At 48.7% G+C, this 23,051-nt stretch overlaps 9 protein-coding genes across 9 annotated transcripts; 4 read left to right on the forward strand and 5 right to left on the reverse strand.

Annotated features, from left to right (window-relative positions):
• Positions 1-786: 786 nt before the first annotated feature.
• FOXG_06546 (uncharacterized protein) lies at positions 787-1,419 on the reverse strand (the record flags this gene model as incomplete). Its single annotated transcript, XM_018385228.1, has 1 exon — positions 787-1,419. The coding sequence occupies one exon, from the start codon at positions 1,417-1,419 to the stop codon at positions 787-789; it is 633 nt and encodes a 210-aa protein (XP_018242483.1).
• A 483-nt stretch (positions 1,420-1,902) lies between these two features.
• FOXG_06547 (uncharacterized protein) lies at positions 1,903-3,604 on the reverse strand (the record flags this gene model as incomplete). Its single annotated transcript, XM_018385229.1, has 2 exons — positions 1,903-3,434; positions 3,484-3,604. The coding sequence occupies 2 exons, from the start codon at positions 3,602-3,604 to the stop codon at positions 1,903-1,905; spliced, it is 1,653 nt and encodes a 550-aa protein (XP_018242484.1).
• Positions 3,605-4,435: 831 nt separating this feature from the next.
• Positions 4,436-10,591, forward strand: FOXG_06548 (uncharacterized protein; the record flags this gene model as incomplete). The annotated part of the gene is made up of 4 exons (XM_018385230.1): positions 4,436-5,417; positions 6,358-6,423; positions 7,395-10,047; positions 10,137-10,591. The coding sequence occupies 4 exons, from the start codon at positions 4,436-4,438 to the stop codon at positions 10,504-10,506; spliced, it is 4,071 nt and encodes a 1,356-aa protein (XP_018242485.1). The 3' UTR covers positions 10,507-10,591.
• A 205-nt stretch (positions 10,592-10,796) lies between these two features.
• On the reverse strand, positions 10,797-11,975 carry FOXG_06549 (uncharacterized protein). The gene is made up of 3 exons (XM_018385231.1): positions 11,614-11,975; positions 11,397-11,562; positions 10,797-11,311 (listed from the first exon to the last, which is right to left on the reverse strand). The coding sequence occupies exons 1-3, from the start codon at positions 11,706-11,708 to the stop codon at positions 11,105-11,107; spliced, it is 468 nt and encodes a 155-aa protein (XP_018242486.1). The 5' UTR covers positions 11,709-11,975; the 3' UTR covers positions 10,797-11,104.
• Positions 11,976-12,839: 864 nt separating this feature from the next.
• On the reverse strand, positions 12,840-13,544 carry FOXG_06550 (carbonic anhydrase). The gene has a single exon (XM_018385232.1). The coding sequence runs from the start codon at positions 13,534-13,536 to the stop codon at positions 12,868-12,870; it is 669 nt and encodes a 222-aa protein (XP_018242487.1). The 5' UTR covers positions 13,537-13,544; the 3' UTR covers positions 12,840-12,867.
• A 425-nt stretch (positions 13,545-13,969) lies between these two features.
• Positions 13,970-14,104, reverse strand: FOXG_19296 (uncharacterized protein; the record flags this gene model as incomplete). The annotated part of the gene is made up of 1 exon (XM_018399502.1): positions 13,970-14,104. The coding sequence occupies one exon, from the start codon at positions 14,102-14,104 to the stop codon at positions 13,970-13,972; it is 135 nt and encodes a 44-aa protein (XP_018242488.1).
• A 102-nt stretch (positions 14,105-14,206) lies between these two features.
• Positions 14,207-15,524, forward strand: FOXG_06551 (cyanate lyase). The gene is made up of 3 exons (XM_018385233.1): positions 14,207-14,684; positions 14,743-15,182; positions 15,242-15,524. The coding sequence occupies exons 1-3, from the start codon at positions 14,454-14,456 to the stop codon at positions 15,261-15,263; spliced, it is 693 nt and encodes a 230-aa protein (XP_018242489.1). The 5' UTR covers positions 14,207-14,453; the 3' UTR covers positions 15,264-15,524.
• A 1,864-nt stretch (positions 15,525-17,388) lies between these two features.
• FOXG_06552 (uncharacterized protein) lies at positions 17,389-17,875 on the forward strand (the record flags this gene model as incomplete). Its single annotated transcript, XM_018385234.1, has 2 exons — positions 17,389-17,469; positions 17,525-17,875. 2 exons carry the CDS (start codon positions 17,389-17,391, stop codon positions 17,873-17,875), a joined length of 432 nt encoding a protein of 143 aa, XP_018242490.1.
• A 3,758-nt stretch (positions 17,876-21,633) lies between these two features.
• On the forward strand, positions 21,634-23,032 carry FOXG_19297 (uncharacterized protein; the record flags this gene model as incomplete). The annotated part of the gene is made up of 2 exons (XM_018399503.1): positions 21,634-22,613; positions 22,951-23,032. The coding sequence occupies 2 exons, from the start codon at positions 21,634-21,636 to the stop codon at positions 23,030-23,032; spliced, it is 1,062 nt and encodes a 353-aa protein (XP_018242491.1).
• Positions 23,033-23,051: the final 19 nt, after the last annotated feature.

The following is a 23,051-nucleotide window of genomic DNA, read 5'->3' on the forward strand; positions in this document are numbered from 1 at the left end:
CTGTGGTGATGGCCTTCTTACGTGCACCTTCTACAAACCTGTGGTCTATCACACTGACAGGCTTTATGGCTTGTGATCTGTTAGCAGTTATAACATTGCTTGAGGCGGTCATGACGTGCAAACATCTTTGTCGTACTGCATTCTCCTCTAGCCACAAAGAATCCTTTATTGATGAACCGCCTAGCCTCTGACCGTTTTTTTTTTTTTTTTTTTTTTTTTTTGAGATATACGACCATCGAGCCATACGCCTTGGGGATATCTCTCTTGCTGAGCCACGCTATCTTTGCAACCTCGGTGTCATTTTCTCGGCCGAGCATCTCGGTGATCTCAGTTCGAACTTCGTTCCTCTCGTTTAGGACCGCAATACGGCTGACATTATCCACTCTGATAGGGTACAACTCGTCTCGTAGGATCCGGGCTCCTGGGGCCAGTTTTGTTTCCGCTGCGCGTTTCACAATCTCATGCTCGCTCTCGTCCCTGCAGGTGATCCTGACTCGGTGGGGATTCTTTGGGTCCCTAGTCACCGCTCGGCATCGCCACGTGGGATTGTCCAGTTCGGAGCACTTTACGCGACAGGACCCGTCGCGTTCTGGGGTAAACCCCTGCTCTGATCGGCACTACTATTCCTGTATATGGGACAAAGTCAAATCAACTCTACACCCTGGCAATAATCAACCCTACTAGGTTTAAAGTGGGTCAATAAAATCAACTCTACTAGAGTTGATTTGGTCATGAGTTACTAGGGTAATTGGTACAGTAGTAGGCCTAGCTAGCCCTGTCCTAACCCTAAGCCTCCGAGAACCGGAATAGCAAGACCAGTCCCGATTTACAGCCGAGTACTACAGTTGATGCCATGATCGCTAATGTCACTGGGCGATACTCTGGGGGGAGCCAGAGCAGATTCCGACCTTCATATGTGATCCATGAACGATCAGAACTAATGCCATAACCTTGACATTGAAGTAGGTGATGCCGAGGGCTGGATGCAGGCAGTGCAGCGGGCGGCGAGGATGGGAGCAGGCTGAGGTCGAACGTGCCAATATTCGTACGAAGGCGAGCGCCGGTCTTTTCGAAATGGAAAATATATTCATCCTCCTCATTCTTATCGAGCTCGAGCGTCGCCTGGCAACCGCCCATCCTGGCGTCCCAGATCTTGATGAACCCGTCGTGTGTAGCCGATGCGAGACGCTGGCCATCAGGCGAGAAGGCCACCGACACAACCCAATTACCATGGCCCTCGAGCGTCGCCTCGCAGTGGCCCGTTGTGGCATCCCATATCTTGACTGTCTTGTCGAGTGACGCCGATGCGAGACGATGGCCACCCGGCGAGAAGACTACCGATGTAACTCTATTGCTATGGCCTTCGAGCGTCGCCTCGCATTGGCCCGTCTTGGCATCCCAGATCTTGGCGCCGGCCATATAGCTCCCTGTTGCGAGGCGCTGGGAATCACGCGAGAACGCCACTGATAAAACCTTACTTCTATGGCCTCAAGCGTTGTATGGCAGCGGCCTGTCGTAGAATCCCAGATTTTGACGGTCCTATCATCTGACGCCGATGCGAGACGACAGCCATCGGGCGAGAAGACCACCGACGTAAGCCTATCACTATGGCCCTCAAGCGTTGTCAAACATGCATCCCAATCCTCCGCCATAGCCGGTTTAATTATAATCCAATCCGGCTCTTCCCCTGCAAATAGATTCCTAATTATACACCGCCTAGGGCTGAAGATAAGCCCTGATGCATATGCCTGAAGAGGCGCATTCCCTATCGCCCACCCGTGTGATAGGATGAAGCGGTGTGCATCTCGAACGAGGTCGAAAAAGCGGGAGCCGTCGTACTTTTCCTAATAAAGATATTAATTAGCACATCGGTTCCAGGCGTTCATCAAGTCAATTCACCTACTAGTAATGTCTCAACTTCGTCATCGCAATCATGCCTTCCGGTATGCCTCGAAGAAGGCCCAGCGCCTCGAGCCAGTAGAGGTACTTTTTACTAAGAAACTGCTGGACTGTGCCGTCGTCGCGGAGGTCGTCGATGGGCTCTGAAGTTGCAAGCGGTATGGCGTCGCTTAGGTGGTCAGCCCAGTAGATACATGGATATCGGATGGACGCTAATGGATCAGGGACGGGCGGCGTGACTTGGTCGATGGGGAATCCTGGGGCGTGTAAGCTGTAAATGTTGCGTCGGAGGGTCCTCGAAAGAATCTTTAGTGACCTCGAGAACATGGCATGGTGCTGATCTCTCTTGCCAGAAGGAAAGATATATGTGTTCGAGGACAAAAACTCTTTGGCAGACTGATGAATGACATAGACAACGTTGTCTCTGATTGTCAGGAACGAGCCGCACATGCCTGTGACCGTCGACATGTGGTCATTCATTTTTTGAATATTCAACGGTAAGGTTGAGAGGTAGCCTAATTCCTCTTGATGAAGTGGACGATAGGCTGTGGTAACTGCCGACAGTACAGATCGACACCATTCCTGATCCCGCCGTCCCAGCCTTTGGATCTGTTGCATCATTCGATCGTACAGATCTTCCAAGCCAGCAGGCACCTCCTTTATAACTTCCAGTACATCCCAGGTCTCAATCTTCCGAAGCTCCTCACAGACTAAGGCTACCCATAGGAACGTGTCATTTGCGTTGGAGGCTAAGTGGTGCCGAACAGCGTCCTGTGTTTTGCTGTCATAATTATTCAACTGAGTCAGCTCGTTTACCTTGTGATCAATGTATCTGCTAACAGCGGAGGAGATTGACTCATGGTTGAGTTCGAGACAGATTCGGAGCTTCTGCGTAGATGCTCTTAGGGCCTTCTCGACACTTGGCCAGTTACGACTGGACACAATCAGTTTAGCGGAATATGAAGAGGATATCTGGACAAGCAATTCAAGAAGCTGGTCGCGATTTGTCTCGCACTCGTCAAGCGCATCGATGATTAAGAAGGTGTTCGGCCGGCTTGAGTCCTGCAAGATATTGGCGAGAATCTTGGACAGGGCATCCCACTGATTCACGTCTTCAAATAGCTGTTTACCCGCGTGAGCAAACTTCTTCCGTACGTGCGACATCAGCGACGGCTCCTGATCGAGGAGATAGAGGAGGCTGCGGAGCACGGACGTCGCGCTACTAAGGCGCACGTCGGTCGCCTGACAGAAGAAGTAGGACAAGCGGCGCGTATCCGCAGGTAGTTTCTCCAGCTCTCGGATGATCCCGCACAACAGCATTGTCTTGCCTTTGCCGGGATCTCCCCTGACCCATAGTAGCCGACTTTGTTCATCGTCGCGCCATCGCCGGAAGTCCGCATGGTCAAGGATCCAGCTATATGAGTCTTCCAGCAGGCCGCCCTTTTGCCGCTGGATGCGCGTTCTGTCGTCGCTGGGGTCGGTGGATCGTAGGGCGGCTAAGAACTCTGCATCTTTATCGGAATTATCCTGCACTCCTTCGGGTTCGTTAGCGATCAATACTGTCATGCGCTGTCAAATCTCTACCGATATTTAGGTTGCCTCCAACTTGAAAGTTGCCCGAGTTCTGAATCCCCTGTCCGTAGAACGCCAATCGAACACCAGGCCCGTTCGACCTGCAGATTGCCTCGCTGGGTGCCCCGCTCATGTCGTGTGGAGATCAATGTCCCGGCGCGGGCAGTCGCTTTTCGCGTCTTTCTTCCGTATCGGATGCTTGCACGTCAGGCTTCTGTCCGTTGGGTCTGTACTCCACGGCGCGAGAGTCTACACAATCAAGCTGGTAGAGATTAGGCAGGCAGTAGCCTTCAGCTCATGAAAGAGGAAGATCAGGCTGAGCTAGGCAGCGCGCGGGCCAATGAGGCCTCGAAGAAGTTTGCGCATGCGTCATTGGCTAGGCTGGGACTCTGGTAACAGAACAGATGAGGTGCCTGCTCGTTAGACTGCAGTCTAGGCTGTGTTGTTGCTTCTTTTACAAGGTGAGTCGAGAGAATGGCAACACGTCAAAAATGCGACCTCCTTGGCAACCACGGCTATTGTGGCTACGCGTTACAACAGCAGACATAAGCCCCTCAGCCTAAGGGCGTGGCGTCAAGCACGCCGCACCTGACTTGGTGTCGCAGGGTAGGTATGTTCTTCACGGGCTCGAGACAATTGCGTTAGTAATCTAGCTGTATGCTTTAACTCTGCGGAATGGAATACCCCGCACGAAAAGACAACTTTCAATCAACGCGTTTGCTGCTGCTCATCGTATTCACTTTAACCCTTTAAGCACGCTCAGTGCGATACTGATTCTACCTGCCAAAAATAATCGATTCCCACTTCTTAAGACCACTCTAAATCTACTGCATCGAAATCCATTGTAAGAAATATCATCCCTAGGTGGGTATGGCCTCCCTAATATGTTAATAGTATTGTAATGCAGGACGGGCAGAGAACCCCTCGGGCCTACGAAGAATACACCGTCGCAGTTGTTTGCGCCATGGAGCTCGAGATGAGCGCCGTCCGATACATGTTAGACGTCGAGCATCGCAGTCTGCCAACAAAGGAAGGCGACTTTAACATCTACATCCTGGGTGTGCTCCAGGGCCATAACGTGGTCCTCGCGTGCCTCCCCGGAAACCAAGGAAAAGGCTCCGCCGCAATTGTGGCCACAAATATGACTCGCACCTTCTCCTGCATCAAGTGGCAATTTCTCGTCGGCATTGGTGGTGGAGTTCCTAGCACTAAGCACGACATCCGGCTGGGCGATGTCGTGGTGAGCATGCCCGAGGGGCAATACGGCGGTGTCGTTCAATATGATCTAGGGAAAGGAACCGATGACGGTTTCGCCCTTAATGACTTCCTCTCGCCACCGCCGCCTCTTTTGAGAGGTGCCGTCATGAAAATGCGGTCTGATCACCGTGTCAGCGAAAGCAGGGCTGAGGAGTTCTTATCAGCGATGTCGGAGACCGGAAGACGCCTTTCCGTCTATGAGCAACCTTCCGCCGATCTTGATGTCCTGTTTGAAACGGATTATCCTCATGACCCGCAGAACCTCACATGCGAGAAATGCGACCGACAAAAATCCGTCTCCAGGTCGTGTCGCGAATTTGAAGGCCCCGAGATACACTACGGATTAATCGCTTCTGGCGATCGTGTTGTGAGGAGTACTGCGAAAAGAAGTGAGGTCATCCGTAACATCGGCAACATCCTCTGCTTCGAGATGGAAGCAGCAGGGCTAATGACTGAGTTCTCGTGCATTGTCATTCGTGGTATCTCCGACTATGCTGACTCTCATAAGAATGACAACTGGCAGCATTACGCGGCTGCAACTGCCGCCGCATGCACCAAGGAGCTACTCACTTACATAGATCCAGAGGTGGCCTCTGCTGTACCGGTATCTTCCAAGGACGCAGCGTCATATTGGGGCAACGGGCTAGCCGCTCGCCACGTTTTTCATGGCAAGGGGACCCAAAACTCCGGTTCGGGTCATTTTTCTATTGGCAAGGACCTGAATATATATTGATTGCCTCGACCCTGAGGCGTTATTGGCATGCGAGTTAAATCGGTTGATAAATTGGGCCGCCGGGTCAACAGATTTCCCTTTTACAGCTTTCCCTTTTACAGCTTTCCCTTAAGCTGAGTCGCTTATTGGTGTTCCGGGTGAAGGAAGTCGAACAATTAGCACACAAGGAGGGAAAGTAAAAGTGAGAATATGGGTAAGATGACTCAGAGAGATCTCTGTCCGCGGCATTTACGCAGCTCTACGGCATGGAGTACCCCGCAGAAAAACAATCACATACAATCAATTAACGCATCATGAACCGAAATAATCGAACCCAGAAGCAGACAAAGCGCTTGAGCTCTTACCGGTAGATCTTCTCAGAAGATGATTTTGCAACCAACTCAAAGGGCACCTTGTAAGGGCGATCTGGGAACCTGCTGCGAAGCCACCTTCTCAAGCAGACATCCGTCTTTCGGACTGTCTCACCGCATTGATCCAGGAGCCGATCTTGTGCGGCCATCATAAATACTAGCTTACGCTCGTCGCGTGCCAGACTGAATATTTCCTCTCCTTCTACCACACCAAGAGGCAAAGGTCGGTTAGCTGTGTAGTGAGGTAGCGCCGCAAGGCGAACTAGAATATCACGATGCGCGTCTCTGAATGTCGTTTCCCAGCCTGTGCGCCGCAACCAGTTGGTCTGTAAGGCGGAAGAAGCTGGTGGCTCTTTACTACAGTATCTTTAACCACCACTTTGCTGACTTTCCAAACGGGCATGCTCCTCAGTAAATAGCTTCTGAGCAAGGAGCTTGATAGGATCAGGACTGGCCTGCGGGGGAATGCTGCTGGGTATAGATCCGCTGTTGAAGTCGTTGCCAGTACTGACGAGCCATGACCTTTGATTGTTATTCTCTGTCCAGCTCTGGAAGAGAACTCCTTGCTGGATATGGTCTCGCAGCCTGTGCTGTCGGCTGTTCTTTCCGACTGTGAGCTCCAACTTGTCGCGATGTTCGGCCGTCAGGTGATCCTCCAGAACCTTTCAGCTAGCAGAATGGAGACCGCAGTGCTTACATGAACAGCCTTGTTGTACTGTAAGGCATGGATGGCGTCGTGATCCATTTGGCCTGGGGACCAAGGTGTCTGGGTCTGGGAGGTGTAATGAGGATAGGAGGGGCTTGAGGCCATGCCGAGCAGATCTGGCAATGCCGTGCTTTTTGCCCGGATGCTCCGATGCGCGTTTAGGACTCAAAGCAAAACCGCATTTAGTACATATAATAGCTGCTTCCGGCAAATTGTAATAAAGGCTGAGCCTTTCGAGCTTCTGCAGCTTTGCTGGAGGCAAAGTGGGGTGACTTTGTTGCGCGTGAATAGAAGAGCTGGCCATTATAACTAAGCATATATAAATGTAATAGAGAGGATGGAATGGCGGAGATAGATTAGATACTATAAAACATGTGAGTTTCAGTAGAAGATGGTAATGAATGTTGTTTTCTTCCGGTCCGAAGTAGTCAAGTTGAACACGACAAGGGTCAGCCGACGGAAACGCGACGCGTTTCGTGTTTCAGGTTTTCTAATTTCATGAGTGTGGTACAAGAAACGCAGTGCGTTTCCATCGGGGAACTATGGGGCGAAAATGCTACACGGTGATTGGTCAAAAACAGGAAACGCAATGCGTTTCTGCAGATAATTCTTGAGTAGGATATTCTAGAGCATATCCGCAAAAAACACCCCACCGAAGCCTATACAGATCAGCAGCTACAACCTCTAAATCTAGCTAGGTGCCCACACTGCTCAACAGCTTGCCAAGGAGCCCAGGGCATCAAGGCTCATAGTGCTAAAATCCATGGAATAAGAGGGACTTCAAATATCTCTACTCTTCCTAGGATAAGGACCTATCCAGCTACTAGGGCCCAATATCAGCCTCATCCATCTACAATAGCCTTAGCTAAAGAGCTAGCTGCTAGAAGGAAAAGGCCAGCTAAAACCCCTTCCCCAGAGATAGCAAGACCCTCACAGAGGCAAAGGCAGCAGCCTTCCAGCCCTAGCCCTCACCCTCTCCTAAGCTCTCAGTCTCTTAGCCCACCCCAAAGCAGCCTCTTTCCAGAAGACCAATCTAGGTTATTTTTCCCAGACCTTCCTGAAATCCCTGCCTTTCCTATAGCTGAAAGAGGAAGACCTAGGCAAGAGACTGCTTTTCAGGCTATTATTCCCCCTTCTAGTCCTATAGAAGAGGATTCTATTCAGTCTCCAGTTAGGTCTATATCACATATCCCCCAGACCCCAGCTAGACCTATCCCCCAGACCCCAGCTAGACCTATTCCTCAGGCTACAGCTAGGTCTTCTTCAAGGTCATCTCAAAGGTCCTCCTCAAGGTCTTCTTCAAGATCTTCTTCCAAGTCCTCTTACAGATCTATATCGCAAGGATTTGAAGATATCTTATTAGACCTAGAGACTCCCCTTTCCCCTCCCCCAGACCTTCAGCAGCAACACCAAGAGGCTATAGCACCAATCTTAGCTAAGGGATCTATACAGAAGCTTCTAGCCTATGCAAAAATCCCCATAGTAGAGAAAAAGCTACAAGCTAGACAAGCAGCTATTTTCAAGATAGCTGCTCAAAAAGCCGCTGAGGCCTTTATAAAGAGACCTACGGAGAAAAACCTCTTATACTTCCTTATCCTCCCTAGAATCTTAGGTCTTGGAATTCAGAAAGGAGATTTATCTACCTATCTCCGAGCCTATCCTTCTAATATCCCTTCCCTAGAGACCCTGGAAAGCCTCCTACAAAGCCCAGCTCAAAGCACTCCCTTTTCCCTTTCTCAAGGAAGGAAAACAGCCCCTAGCCCTGCTAAGAGGGCAGCTAAGATGCTAGAAAGAGGCTTCCTAGGACGGGCTTCTCGAGCTCTTATAGACCCTACCCCTATAGCTGCTGATTCAGCTGAAAACAGGGCCATCTTACTTGAAAAACACCCAATAGGCTCAAAGGACCCCTTTTCAAGAAAGACTCGCCCAAGACCTGGCCAACCTATTGCAGAGGAAGCTATCCTTGCCTCTATAGCTACTATAGGAAAAGAAAAAGCCCCCGGCCTTAGTGGCTGGACTAGGCCACTTCTGAACCTAGTATCTAAGGCAGATTCCCCAGTTATAGCCTTCCTAAGGCTACTAGCTGATATGATAAGGCAAGGAACAGCCCCAGGGGCAGACCTATTATGTGCAAGCCGCCTTATCGGCCTAGAGAAGCCAGATGGAGGTATTAGACCTATTGCTATAGGAGATCTTATCTATAAGGTAGCTATGAAAGCAATCTTAAAGACCTCCTTTAGCTCCTCTATGCTATTGCCCTTCCAGCTAGGCGTTAGCAGCCCAGGAGGAGTAGAACCAGCTATCTTCCTTCTTGAGGAAGCTATAGCTGGCCCAAATAAGGCTGATTTCCAATATATCACCTCAGTTGACCTCCACAACGCCTTTAACAGCGGGGCTAGACCCTCTATAGCATCCTCAGTGGCCTCCTTTGCCCCTACCTTCTATAGGGCCCCAACCTGGGCTTATAATAACCCCTCACTGCTAGTCCTTCCAGATGGTTCAACCATAGCCTCTTCTAAAGGGGTTAGGCAAGGAGACCCAATAGGACCACTTCTCTTTTCCCTCTCTTTTAGACCTACTCTAGAGGAATTAGCTAGAAAGCTTCCAGAGGCAACCCTAGTTGCTTATCTAGATGACCTTTATATCTTATCTAAAGACCAAGGATCTCTAGATATAGCTAGAGAGGTACTAGAGAAATCACCTTATAAGCTTAACCTAGCTAAAAGCAAGGAAATAGCTATGAAGGACCTTAAAGACCATGGCCTTAAGACCTTAGGTACTTATATAGGTCCCCTAGAAGGCAAAAGGGCATTTCTAGAAGAAAAGCTAGATACCTTACAGCAGGCTATAGCTGCTCTTCAAGACCTGCCTAAGCAACACTCCCTCCTTCTCCTACGAGGCAGTATCCACCTCCTTCTACGGCACCTCCTTCGGCAACTTAACCCAGAAGGTCTATCTGACCTATGGGAAAGAGCTGATATCCTTATCAAGGAAGCTATTATGGCCTTAGTAGCTAGGAGCCCAGCTGAGCGTCCTAAAGAGCCTGATCCCTATCTCTTATCCCTTCCTGTAAGGGAAGGAGGTCTTGGGCTTCCTTTGCATAAGGAATTAGCCCAAGGCCTATATCAGGCAGCTAAGGAAACAGCTAAGAAGATCCTTACAGGTATTACTAGCTTTTTTACATCTTACCCCTCTCTATCTACCTCAGAAGCCCAAAACCCTAGTCAAGACCAAGGGAAATCAGCTAAAGAGGTTTTTAAAGAGTTAAACGAGGCTAAGCTAGAAACCTTCCTCCAAGACCTCCCTATTTCCTATAAGCAAGCCAGGCTAGAGAATGCTAGCTATCTAGGCCGCAAGTGGCTTAGAGTCTTACCTACACAGAAACCCCACTCTTTTACAGACTCTGAGACCACTGAAGCCCTTAGAAGCAGACTTTTCTACCCTATCAAGCCTCTAGACCTGCCCTGTAGTGCCTGTGGTGCTATAGCTAGCCTAGGCCATGAGGATACTTGCAAGGGAGCTAGCAGAAGGTGGATTGCAAGGCATAATGCTGTTAATAGGGCCTTTGTGAAAGCCCTAGGCAGCCGGCCTGACCTTGAGGTCGAGATCGAACCCCTAGTCCAGCAAGACTCCCCCTCCGGGCAGACTTTGCAGTCACTATTGGAAATAGCCGCTACTTCTATGATATCCAAATCGTAGCTATCTCCAAGGACTCTGCAAAGGAGGACCCCTATAGCACCTTGAAGGAAGCTGCTAGTGAGAAAAGGCGGAAATATCAGTCTCTTGGAGCCTTCTTCCACCCTCTCATCTTCTCAGCAGGCGGCCTTATGGATCAGGAGACCTCACAGACCTACAAGAAGCTCCAAGAGCTCTTAGGTCCCTTTGCAGCCTCACAGCTAGACTCAACTATCGGCCTTACCTTGACTAAGACTAGGGCTATCTCAGCTGCCTCTATAGCTCGAGATCTACCTAGGAGAACGCGCTCCTAGACCTATCTTTCTTTTTAACCTATCTTCCTTCTTAACCTATCTCTTTTCCCTATTTCTCCCTTACCTCTATCTCTTTTTTACCTCTATCTCTTTCTAATCTTTATATCTTTCTTATCTCTATCTCTTTCTTATCTCTATCTCTTTCCTATCTCTATCTCTCCCCTATTTATATCTCTTTCCTATCTATATCTTACCTATATTCCTATCTATCCTTCTTATATTTATATCTCTTTTACCTCTTTTTATCTCTCTATCTTTATTTCTTCTTATCTCTCTTATCTCTGTCTTATCTCCTTTATATATCTCTCCTTTATACTCTTTATAAATCCTTATATAAATAGCACTTGAGCAAGATAGCTTTCCATAGCCTAATATAACCCTATCCTAACCCTAACCCGGTCAAGATTCAATTCAAGGATAAATGCCTACACTTATTACAATAGCATATACCCTTTTCCCATCATAAGCAACCTTGAAAATATCCATATGCTAATCTTGAATCAAAATCAGTAGAGATAAAAAGGAATAACGCGCGTGCACGAATTAGAAAATCTGAAATTCGACGAAACTCATCATACTATTTGCACGTTTGCCGCATCTACCAATGCTTCTCTGCAATGTCAACGGTGTTAACATCGACGCCATCAACGAACCAACGCTCTCCCTCGGCAATCTTCACATCGTTGCCACTCATCTGCCTCTTTCGCATCAGCCCATTGTCTGCGAAAGTCCAGTCTTCAAGTCCGTAGGGCCTCCACCATTGCCCAGCTGCATCAGTCCATTCATACCAGAACTGCACCGCAATCTGTAGAGACTCGTCAGAATAGGATTCTCTTCATGTTGCACGACAACGGGTAGACGACTGCAGTCACTGCACTTCATAAACTTGCCTTGTTATCAGTAAATGCAAAGAGCTCTTTTCGGAGCTTGTAGTTAGACTCCTTCTCCCACTTCTTTGTCAGGAATTCTTGGATCGCATCGCGGCCCTGAAGGAAGTGGTCACGATTACGCCAGATGGAGTCGGGCGTGTACGCCAATTTAACCTTTGCAGGATCTCTGTACCCAGCGTAAGCGAGGGACCATTCGCGTCCTGTAGCCTTAACTTACTGGCTGTTCCATCCGTCTTGCGCAGCCTTGACCTTAATTTGTGCCGTTTCGAGGGTGAAAGGGGGGCAAGGTGGCCTGGTCTCCTGGTTGCTCATCTTGAAGTTGTTTCTGATTCTGCCTCCAACTTAATGTGTGTGACTTGATGCCTTTGCTTGAATGTGCTACTTGATGCGTGTGAATCGACCGAGTAAACAGGTTCCGGACGAGCCGAGAAATATTTATATTAGTAGACTCGGTAGATCAAACGTCAGTCTAGCGTTAGTACCTCAGCTATTCCTCCGTCCCACTTATCAGCGCCGTTCACTGCCCCACTTATCCCACGTAGCGGCCGGCCGGCCCCAACCCTGAATCATGCTACGCCTTGTCAGAGACGCCGGGTATCCTTAAGAAGAATGTGAGCGCGAAATAAGTGGAGGAGGTCACCCAACGCTAGTTTTGTTGCTGACTATGAGCCCTTCATTCCTCCCATACAAATCATTACGCAGCTCGGCTGTTCTCGGCACGATAATATTTCCGAAAACAGTAACGATGTGATCTATTGCTGCAGAGTGCAGCTGAATAATCCCTACAGGGCCGTATGAAGTTTCTTCTTGGATAGCCAAATCCCTGACACAGACTAAGAGTGGTACGTTTAGTTGTACACAGGGTGGCCATTTAGTCAGACTCAAGTCAGACTAACTAGTCTGACTGACCAGTTAGTCATGACTAGCTAGTCACTAGTCTGACTTAAGTCACTTCCTAATTTTGACTAGTGACTAGTTAGTCTGACTCAAGTCTGACTTAAGTCTGACTAAATGGCCACCCTGGTTGTACATGCTCATCCTACTCGCTACTCCGATGTTTCACCGGCATCATCCTCTCCGATTCCCGACCTTCTGGACCATGTGTTGCCAGCCCCGCTAATGCAGTGGGCTGAATATATCTGTATCTAGATTAAACTTCTATCCCTATTCGTCATTCTAATGCAGAGTATGCCATATGTTGATGTTTACCTCCTCCAAGGAACAAGGACACTTGCAACGCAGTTTTACAATGACGAAGGCTAGTATCTAGACCATATATGGTATATTGATGACTTATCACGACAACTCCGTTCAACTCGATATTGGGGCTCTCTCTGTGAACAACCCCAAGTAATGCCGACCCGCCAGCGTCAAACCACACCCAAAGCGACAACAATCCGTACCCCCACCAAACTAATGAATCACTACTACAGCGCATAAACCGTACACAACCCACTCTTAACAGTCTTGATTACTCCTCAGTGATGTTGTAGACCTTCTGGACGTCCTTGAGCATGGCAGGGAAGTCAATTTTGAGATCCGTCAGTAGGCCATTGTGGAGGTTGAACACCCAGCCATGGACAATAGGGAAGCTGTTCTTGGCGTATGATTGCTGGACCTCAGCAGTCTTAACGATATTTCGGCACTGCTCGCGCACGTTCAGCTCTACCAGGCGGTTGTACCGTTGCTCCTCGTCGGTGATAGCATCGAGCTCTTTCTCATAAAGACGATAGACGTCGCGGATGTTTCGCAGCCATGGGTTGAGTAAACCCATATCCTTGGGAGTCATAGCAGCCCGAACACCACCGCAGCCGTAGTGTCCGCAAACAATAATATGCTTGACGCCAAGGTGATGCACAGCATAGTTGATGATAGACATGGCATTTAGATCAATATTATGAACAACATTGGCAATGTTACGGTGAATAAAGGCCTCGCCGGGCTCCAGGCCTGTGACCTGCTCAGCCGGGATGCGAGAGTCTGCGCAGCCAATCCAAAGGTATTCGGGGCTCTGGCCGGCGGAGATCTTGTCAAAGAACCCGGGGTTGTTGGCGCGCTGCTGCTCTGCCCACTTCTTGTTGTTTTCGAAGATGCGAGCATGCGTCTGTCGCAAATACTCGCTGACGTCCCGTTGAGCCATGATGGGCCAATTTTCAGATATGCGTATTGCAGAATTGAGAGGGGAATGAAGAGAAGACTGCGTTTCAAGGTGATAGATGCGTGGGTTTCGTTAGAAAAGCAAGTGGTCGAGAAGAAAAAGCAGTCATGGTGTTGGGGGTTCCTTGTAGTTGCATCTGATTTCTCGCGACTGAGTGATTCCGGTAAGCGGCGATGTCGTCGGCCGCTCCGCCAAAGCTCCTGTCGACTTTCGGAGATGGTGACGGACGCCCGGCAACTGCGCCTCTCCAAGTCTCCAAAGATGCAAGCGCCGCATCGGATCTTACGGGGATAAAGTGGGAGACAAGGACTGCCGTGCGGGATGGGTAGATTTTTCAGGGACTCGGAAACAGTAAGCCAATTTCTACGCTCGCAAAGAATTGCCTCGAGAACTCCGTTTGATAATGTCCAATGTCTCAAACAATAGTGCAGTCGTAAGGCTTGCCCATGTCGCCATTCATGTCTGCGATAAATTCCTCGACCATGTGCCTGGAGTCGGTGGGGCAAGGGTCCAACATCTCCACCTCCGTTCCCACCGAGATGCTCGACATCGACACTAACCAGAAACAGGGCTGACACAGGGCTGACACAGGGCTGACACAGCGAGACAAACGGATCAGCGGGGCGACTTTTTCTCGTGCTCAGAAGAGTTATCCTGATGCCAGCATCAGGATCCTTATGCGACCAAAGCATGGGGCCGCGGAGAAAGCATTCCCTCATCCTCGAAGACACCGACTCGGAGAACCTTCGGGACCATATCTGAGACCAAGTCAGAGCAAGGGGGGTGTTGTTCCCTTTCATCGACAAAGTTCATTCATTGCGTATAGTGTACCATCATTGATGCTTCGCCTATGAGGGAGCGCACACATATCCTCGGTCGCCTCGGCATGACATCAGACCATGCGTCGCAGCAAGAAGCGACTTGCGAGGGACTATAAAATACCAGGCATCATCCGATTCTCCTATCTCTCATCAAGGCCTCTACCATCACAACCAACACAACAAATACCTGATACACCTCGTCCCAGTCAACTACTCTTCCTCGCTACTCCACAAGCAGCAAACAATTATCACTCGATATCTTTTACATCCCTCATAATGTCTTTCGAAGGACGACTTGCAACTCTCGACGTATGTTCTCTCATCCCGTGGACAGGCGGCGCAAGAAGACTCTGACCTTAGTTGCTAGCCGCTCATCGCAGAGAGGGTTCCACCTCACTGTACCGCGCTGTTCGAGGCCAAGCAGGCAAAAGGCCTCACTTTTGAGGCTATTGCCAAGCATCTTGGGCGCAGCGAAGTAGCATGCGCCGCACTGTTCTATGCCCAAACTACTGCTACAGATGAGGACATCGAGAAACTCTCCCAGCTCCTCGATCTACCCCTGCCAATGCTAACTAATGCTATGGGTGTGTTCCCTAACCGTGGTCACTCTGGCCCTATGCCTCCTGTTGAGCCGCTTATCTACCGCCTATACGAGGTTGTCCAGAACTACGGCTACGCATACAAGGCTATCCTTAACGAGAAATTCGGCGACGGTATCATGAGCGCTATCCGCTTCGGCACCAAGGTCGAGAAAGATATTGACGAGGAGGGTAACCCCTGGGTTGTAATTACGATGCGAGGCAAATGGTAAGTCCCCGTACCAATGACGTTCTAGAAAGGGCTTGTGTCTAACTGCAACCTGTCAGGCTCCCTTCCAACCGATTCTAGGATGGAGGCGGGTGGAATGGTCACTTGGGATATGGGTAGATGGTACGACCCGGTGACTCCCACTTCTCCTCTCCCATCACATAGCCTCATCAGTCGGTATATAGACGACTCTTCTGGACACCTTGTTTGGGCTTATTTCGGCTCATTATGTATAAATAAACTATATTCATTGTAAATTAATGATCCAGTTCCAATTTGCGGCCCCCCACCCAACCTTCGCGGTGAAGGGTAATGAGCACATTGCTCAGAACTGATATGTTTATGCCCCTTGTAGAACAACCGACTTCTTCCTTACCCAGTAGCTAAAGCTTTATAGCTTTTGCAATGGTTAGGGTTAGGATAGGGTTAGTATTAACTATTTAAGCTATCTTTGCCATTTTGTTTTCTTTTTGACTAAAATATAGTAAATAAGAAAGAGTGAAGATTTTCTAGAGAGGAAAATAAAAGATAGAAAAGAAAGAGAGTGTGACGGTGGGTTTTCCAACTATAGTAAACTAAGCCGTGCTAAGTTTATTGTTAGCAGATTGTATAGAGTGTGGTACTAAGCGTTATTGAAGTGTTATATCTCTTAATGGTAGATTCAATGCGTGTTAGGCTTAATTAATGTAAAGAAGTTTTATTGATAGCTAGTGAGCTAGAATCTATAAAAGTGCTAATGAATGTGGTCTATATACTAGAGGTCTCTATAAGGACTGACAGTATAATGAGGCCAGTCCTATTTAGACTGATATGATTTATATATCAGTCTGAAGGACTGTTAAATGAAAGTCATCAGTCTTTATCTTATTAGTGGACTGAAGGTCTTAGAAGGTCAGTCTAATGTGAGATGGTAGATCTATTCCTGTGATTGGACAAAAATAATGGGGTTCACATAACGTAACCGCTAGGGTCATAACAAGATGGGAACGCACTATGTTTCTCATACCGCACTGATGAAATTAGAAAACCTACTGACCCTATCACTTATTGTAATTGTGAAATGGCCAATTCGCCTTTTTTTTATGTAGGAATTTAGCACGGCGCTATCATGTCCTGCGTCAATTCACCTTTTTTATCCTTATCAATTCACCATTTCTAGAAAACCATATTCCCAGTGTTGCATAAGCTTGAAATTTTAGAGTGAGCTGGACAAGTATATGATCAGATAACGCAGCTCTAAAACTATAATACCTACTCTATAGTCTAAGGAATTGATTATTTTATTTATTTTAGCCAATTTTCGATCCGTGTTCCTTTCTCCGTACTGAGATTAAGAATTTTCACTCATGCCTTACGTCACGTAGGGACGTTTCCCTACTGAACTCTAACTGATACGTGCTCTGAGGCGTCACATCATCAGTATTCCAACTAATTTTAGAGATTCTCCCAAGGATTATGGAGCAGCCATTCCGAATACAGAAATGCTTTGCTTAGTTGTGATTGGCTCAAGTTAGCGAGCGCGCTATAACCAGACAGGTAATGCTGTCAATATCTCTCATTTGCCAGCGTCTTCAGCTCGCTCCATTCTCGGGACTTGTTTTTAAGCGAACTGACATATCTGTACGGCGCAGCTAAAGACCGGTAAGATAAAGGAAATCCATGTAAACTTTCCACAAACCAGAGAAGCTCTACGACATTAGGTCCTTCGGCTTTCGGTTAGCTCGGTATGTAGTAGGACAAATTGCCGCTTATGCCAAGATCCAGGGTTCCGGGTCTCCAGAACATATCAGTTTCCATTAGGTGAGAGTATAAGAGATGGGCATCCACCCGCAAGCCAGGAGCAGGATGCCTTCTAGTCGGTTGTCTTCCTCGATTTCATATACTACAATTTCTTGTTATATTAATTCAATCATAATCATTTTTGTACAAAAATCAGCCTCTTGTCATGGCATTTTCAACCATGTTGGATGAGCCATCTACAATTCTCCACCATGAGGTCACTTATCCCCTCTTGTCGCCTTGCGAGACTGTAGTCGACGGCACTACAACACCTTCAGATATTATATATGGGGTACCTAATCTTCCTACATATCAGTACATGAATCCTATGCTGACCGCGCATTAGAATCTTGGAGACGTGAATTTTCAAAACCTTCATCTCAGCAGAGTGATAACTTCAACTAGCGGGTTAATTGCTAGTCCGACAATGGCTCCCTCATTGGACAACTACACAACACGAATTGGCCAGGAAGGCTGCACCATCCCTACAGTTGGGAATGCAAAGAGCGTACGAATGAAGTTTTCTCAAAACAAAAGCATTGACGGACTGATCTGTATTACAGAGGCGTCGGTTGAAAAATCGAGAATCGCAACGTCGCTTTCGTGAGCGCAAGGACCAATTACAGAAGGCTCTCCAGCAACAGTTGGATCATTCTCGCACTGAATATGAAGCACTCCTTTGCAAATACACCGAAAGCACAACCGAAGCCGCCCTTCTCCTTCAAGAGAATGATTCACTTTGGTCAGAGATCAAGGATCTTCGGCGACATCGACAACTAATGTTGAGCGTCATGAAGTCGCTCCAAAACTCAAAGCCGTTATGTAAGTTTGGAGATAGTGGAGTGCTATTGGGTGATGTGATACACTACCTTGCGGATGTATCAGATGATCCGACAACACCCGACACAAACTGAGTTTATCGCCTGCGACATTGTTGGTGTAGGTGGAATTTGACGACGGTCTCTGGCATCCTCTCCTCGAATCTCATCGTTGCGTCATATTATAGACTAGAAGACCAACGATAATAATGTTTTAGATATTTTTTGCAGGTTCCCTTATCTTTATGGTACTGGTTTATGGCTATGGAAATGAGGGGTTTTGGCCCCACCACTTTACCAGATGGCGAAAGAAGGGTCCAGAATCTCCACTCAAAGAGATTGAACGACATCACATCAGATGCCGCCACGACGTGGAGAGAGCCAGGAGAAACGTCTCATCTTCGTCGGAGGCCCGGCGCTGGTAGACAGGTCAGGGCCGATTCGGTCCATCCTTCTTCAGCAAGCACATCGCCAAAGGAAATCCCAGCAGAGGCAGAATGCGGCAATGGAGCGCAGCGCTGCCCTCAAATCAAACAAATCAAATCCGGGGTCATATTTGAGATATTTGATAACTCTCAAGACTGGATTTGTTGTTTGAAATATTTATTCAAATATTTCAAATATTTCAAATCTGACTCTCTATGCTTCCATGCTAACATCTCCAATCTCCCATTGGACCTCCTCCCCCCCACCTATTGTCGCCCCTAGCTTCACCGCACCATGTCTGACCCAGTTCTTAAGGCATTGTAACTTCTCCAGCGTTTCCGTCGTCATCGAAAGCCTCTGCGTCGTCAGCGTTAGCTTGGCTAGGCTGAACGACCTCTCGCAATCAGTCGCCATCGCCGGTATCGCGAGTATATCGAGAGCCAATTGGCTGATCATCGGGAATTGTCCCTGGTGAGCCATCCACCACTCGATTGGATCCTCAGTCTCTTGCGGCTCTAGCCGCAGATACCGCTCAAGCTCGCTTCCCATCACCGTGGTCTTCGCTGTCCTGCTTTTAATCCATTGCTTGAACACGCTAACTTCAGTTGTCGTCCTTGGTACGCTTAAGGATGTCGATGTGTCCATGATCATCTTCTGCTGCTCATCCACCGGCCGGTTGCAGTGGTACCAACGGTCCAAGTAGTCAGACAGTCCAATTTTGGCATCCCTCACCCACACAAGCTGCTCTTCCGACGCCCAGTTCACCTCCAGATAGTTCATGCCGAGTGATGGGTGGAGGATGATGGATGCAGCGAACAACGGTGAGTCTCCAAGCTTGGTGTAGTACTCGTTTAGTTTCTGCCAGGCAGTCATGATGGACAGTCTTAAATAGTGTCGGTGATCCTTTCCCATGTCATCGATTCCTAATGATCCTGATGGCTTGCCTGATCCATCATCGCATTGTCTCGAGCCACGATCTGACAAGGGGCCTTGCCTGGACTTTCGCGGATGGATATCCGTCTCGCAATCCCTAAATCGAGCAGGAAGCTGCCGGTTACGGTCTGGTCGCCCTCGAGCCAGCTCGGCCTGCGAGTTGGTGTCCTGCCCCCCTGCCTCGTCTGGAACGGCATGATGGAACAGCTTCCGATCCTCTAGGTGTTCCAGCAAGTACTCCATACCCGTCATCACTTCCCAGAGCCGTCCGTTACCTCCTTCGCTGCCCCAGCCCTGCGTTCTCATAGTCTGTAGATAGAATGGCTCAAGAATAAGTTTGATTTCTGCCAACAGTCTCCAGTCATCTCCCTTCAGCATGTCGGCCTCCGGTAGCCATTTCTCCACTTCTGGGTGGACCAAGAACGCCCTGATGTCTCCCTGCTTGACGAGCGCTCGAGAGATCATGAGATAAGTGGAGTTCCATCTCGTATCGTTATTCATTACGACCTCTAGCTCTGCCGTCGACTCACTCGCCAAGAGGTATTCTTGTGCTTCGTCGTTCTCGCGTGAGATCCTTTTGAAGAGCTCACACCTCTGAGGGGAAGATCTGATGAATTTGACAACATTGTGGAGCTTTCCCACCGGCCCTTTCTTTCTCCAGTGTCGTAGGTCATCCTCGCGCCGGCCGAGAAGATCAAATACCTGCGATTCGGCCTCGAAAGACTCGAAATCTTCGCCGTAGAGAAAGGCGCGAGCAACCAGGTTCAGGATATGCCCATAGCAGCGCATACGTCTGGCCCGAACGTCCGCCAGACTCATCTCTGCGTCGAGATCTCCGTAAAAGTTCACGAGACAGCTGTCGTTTGAAGATGCGTTGTCCGAGATCACGGTTCCGACTCGGTCCTCTATCTTCCATTCTCGCACAACTTGCCCGAGCGTCACCGCAAGACTTTCTCCGCTATGACACCCTAGCTGGCGACGGAGTGCCAATAGGCGCGACTGGTGCTTGCCCTGGCGGTCAAGAAAATGAGCTGTGACTGCCATAACAGCATGCCGATTAGGCGATGTCCACAGGTCGAACCCCAGATGGATTTTAGTAAGGGCATCTGAGAGCTCCTGCTTGATCTCATCTTTCTTAGACTTGTACGTGTCATCCAGCAAACGGCCCATCGATTGCCGGCTCCATGGTATCTGGTCAGCTAGGTGAGGGTCAAGCTGCCAAGCGAGCTGCTGAAAGAATGTATCGCTGAAGAAGGAAAAAGGAACATTGGTGTTGATCAGAAGTCCCAGGCTCAGTTCTCGGATCATCTTGACTCTAGCACGCGGCACGGCGCTGTACTGCAAGCGTCGTCGCTTAGGCCGTTCAGATTCATCGGTTGACAGATCTGGATCAGCTGCTTGACTGCTCTCGAAAATCCTGTGAGACCTGGCGTTGGTCAATAGTGCTCAAGCTCGCGACGTCACATTCACATTCACATACTTGCGGAGATGGTCCGCTGCCGAACTCGTAGCAGCAGCGGCGAAGAACTCAGGCTGACCCTTCGCGTCACACAAACGACAGGCCCAGTAAGGACTCAAAGGACTGTCGTTAGTGTCGATCTCAACAAGAAAAAATCCATGGCGCTTGATCCAGCTCTTCCGGCCCTTCGAGCCCTTCCGGGACAAGGACTCTTCCAAAACATATCGTTTGTTCCTCCACACTGCTCGCGGAAGATCTGCAACAGTAGGGTGGTCTGGCAATGCCGACTGCGTCGTCAGCTCGAATTGACTCGCCAAATTCCTCGGTGGTCGAAGAAAAGAAAAGGCAGAGGGTGGAGGCGAAGGAAGCATGATGTCGTCGGATTCCATCGGGTTAGGCGTCGACTCGTGGGAGGAATGGTACGCGTTGAAAGGTAAACAAACTAGCACCGACGCGACTTGATGTCGCGAGGACGGGACGTAAAAGTTAAGGAGCTACTTTCTCCCCCACCAGCCTGACCGTGGTACTGGGGTAGCTCACTAATGGAAGGCTTGATGGATGACTTTGATTGGCTGGGGTCGCTCACCAGCCAGGTTCCGGGTAAGCTGTGAAAGCGCGGTCAACGGTCTGGCAGCATGGACGCTGGATGGCATATTGTGTATCAAATATATCAAATGTTATTTCAAATCGAGGATTTTGTATTTGTTTGATTGAAATAAAATTTTGGCATATTTGATTGATTTGTTTGGCAATTTGTTTGATTGGATTTGATCTGGGGGCTGCGCTGATGGAGCGAGAACTTCTCCTTAGGCAGAGGAGGGATATATGTGCCTGCAGCGACAAAGCCTCACTTCCTACATCGCCAACCCTAGAAGTCTCGGGCGATACACGGTATCAGCCTATTAGGCCAAAGGGGTATGCGACCCCTGACACAGGACAAGGCCTTTTGTGTTCTGTCTGCGGGAAACCCTCAGCTTCGCCAGGCCAAATTGTCCCTTTGCAAGCATGGGATGTAGGGGCAGGGGCTTTCGATCCAATGGTTCCATTGGACGAGACTACCTCTCAATTGAAAGTCCAGGAGATTCTGCATTTTGCATGCACTTCTATCTGGCCAAACTTCCGCCCCTTGACCTATGCGTCCAAATGCTATCAATCCTGGGTATTCCCATGTGACAACAAAGTACGCCTGTACGCGGTTCTATGGGCAGCTTCCTACCATCAAGACGTCCTCAACGTAACCTATGGCGGTCCGACCTACCAAGCTGGATCAAAAGAGCAACTCATTTTGAAAGGGTTGACTCTGAAATCCCTGCGGAATGAAGTTGAAGCATTCACTGGAGCAAAACCTCTCGATAGTATTATCATGTGTATCCTCCACTTGGCGGTTAACGAAACAACCGATGCACGGATATATCGCGACCCCAGTCCTTTCAACCCTCCATTTACCTACCTCCACGCCCTGGATATTTATGGTAGTCGAGATTACCACCCGGTTCACTGGACAATTATACAAGATCTACTTGCTCGACATGGTGGAGTGGAAGCTCTTCAAGATCATGCGCTTGCTTGGCTTCTTTCATTATCTGACATCATGGGTGCGGTAAACACGCTGCAGAGGCCAATATATCCCTGCCTGGATATCCATGGGAAGAGAATGGTCTTAGATTCTCCTCTGATTCTGTTTAGACCTTATGCCTCACATTTTGCTCTGGAAAGTGCCGGATCTGGTTTCGAAGAACTACTTGATATAAACCCCCCTGTGCATCGAGGAATTGTGGCAACGTTTTCACAGATCGGACAGCTATCATGTGTGCTACAATACTACACGATGGAGTCATTTAGTCCAGAGGTCCTTGACCTTCTCGGTGATTGTCGAAACTATGTTCACCACAACTTGTTCTCTTCACCCGACACTAGCTCCGCTGTGGAGAAAATTCTGCAACTTTCTGACCAAGGACCCGGGGCAATCGAGTTGTCGCGAGAGATCTATCTGACTTGCCGGCTTGCATTGTTCCTGTATGCAACGCATGTTACCTTCCCACTTCCAAGGTCGGCTACTGTCAGAAGACAACTTCTACAGCAATTATGTCACAAAATTGAGTTTCTGGCAGAGAGAAGCACAGCTAGACGGTTGCTACTATGGTGTGTTAGTGTTATCCTTGTCGCCTCGGACGTAGGACCAGAGAAGGCGATAGTCGATCTGTTTAAGATGTTGTGCTACGAATTGGAACTCACAGACTTGAATGGTTTGCTGATGTTAGTTCGAGAGTTTGCATGGGTGGATAAAGCAATCGACCACCATTATGAGAGGTTAGATGTTATATTAACCATGGATCAATAAATTATACTGTAGCTGTATGTCGCAGGCCGGGCATGGTCTCAATGATCCTCAGGAACAACAGCCCTTAGTAATCAAGCTGGGTGATTTAAAGTAAAACCTGTGGGATAGAATAC

The sequence above is a fragment of the Fusarium oxysporum genome, chromosome 3 (genome assembly GCF_000149955.1).
Source record: "Fusarium oxysporum f. sp. lycopersici 4287 chromosome 3, whole genome shotgun sequence".
In the NCBI taxonomy this organism is placed as follows: Eukaryota; Fungi; Ascomycota; class Sordariomycetes; order Hypocreales; family Nectriaceae; genus Fusarium; species Fusarium oxysporum.

Excerpts from the sequence above, each read along its gene's own strand:
- FOXG_06549 (XM_018385231.1), bottom strand. The coding sequence starts at position 11,708 with ATGAGCAACCAGGAGACCAGGCCACCTTGCCCCCCTTTCACCCTCGAA. Across the intron at positions 11,563-11,613 it reads CAAGACGGATGGAACAGCCA|AGATCCTGCAAAGGTTAAAT; the intron begins GTAAGTTAAGGC and ends CGCTGGGTACAG. Across the intron at positions 11,312-11,396 it reads TTGCATTTACTGATAACAAG|ATTGCGGTGCAGTTCTGGTA; the intron begins GCAAGTTTATGA and ends GAGTCTCTACAG.
- FOXG_06550 (XM_018385232.1), bottom strand. The coding sequence starts at position 13,536 with ATGGCTCAACGGGACGTCAGCGAGTATTTGCGACAGACGCATGCTCGC.
- FOXG_06551 (XM_018385233.1), top strand. The coding sequence starts at position 14,454 with ATGCGTCGCAGCAAGAAGCGACTTGCGAGGGACTATAAAATACCAGGC. Across the intron at positions 14,685-14,742 it reads GACGACTTGCAACTCTCGAC|CCGCTCATCGCAGAGAGGGT; the intron begins GTATGTTCTCTC and ends CTTAGTTGCTAG. Across the intron at positions 15,183-15,241 it reads ATTACGATGCGAGGCAAATG|GCTCCCTTCCAACCGATTCT; the intron begins GTAAGTCCCCGT and ends GCAACCTGTCAG.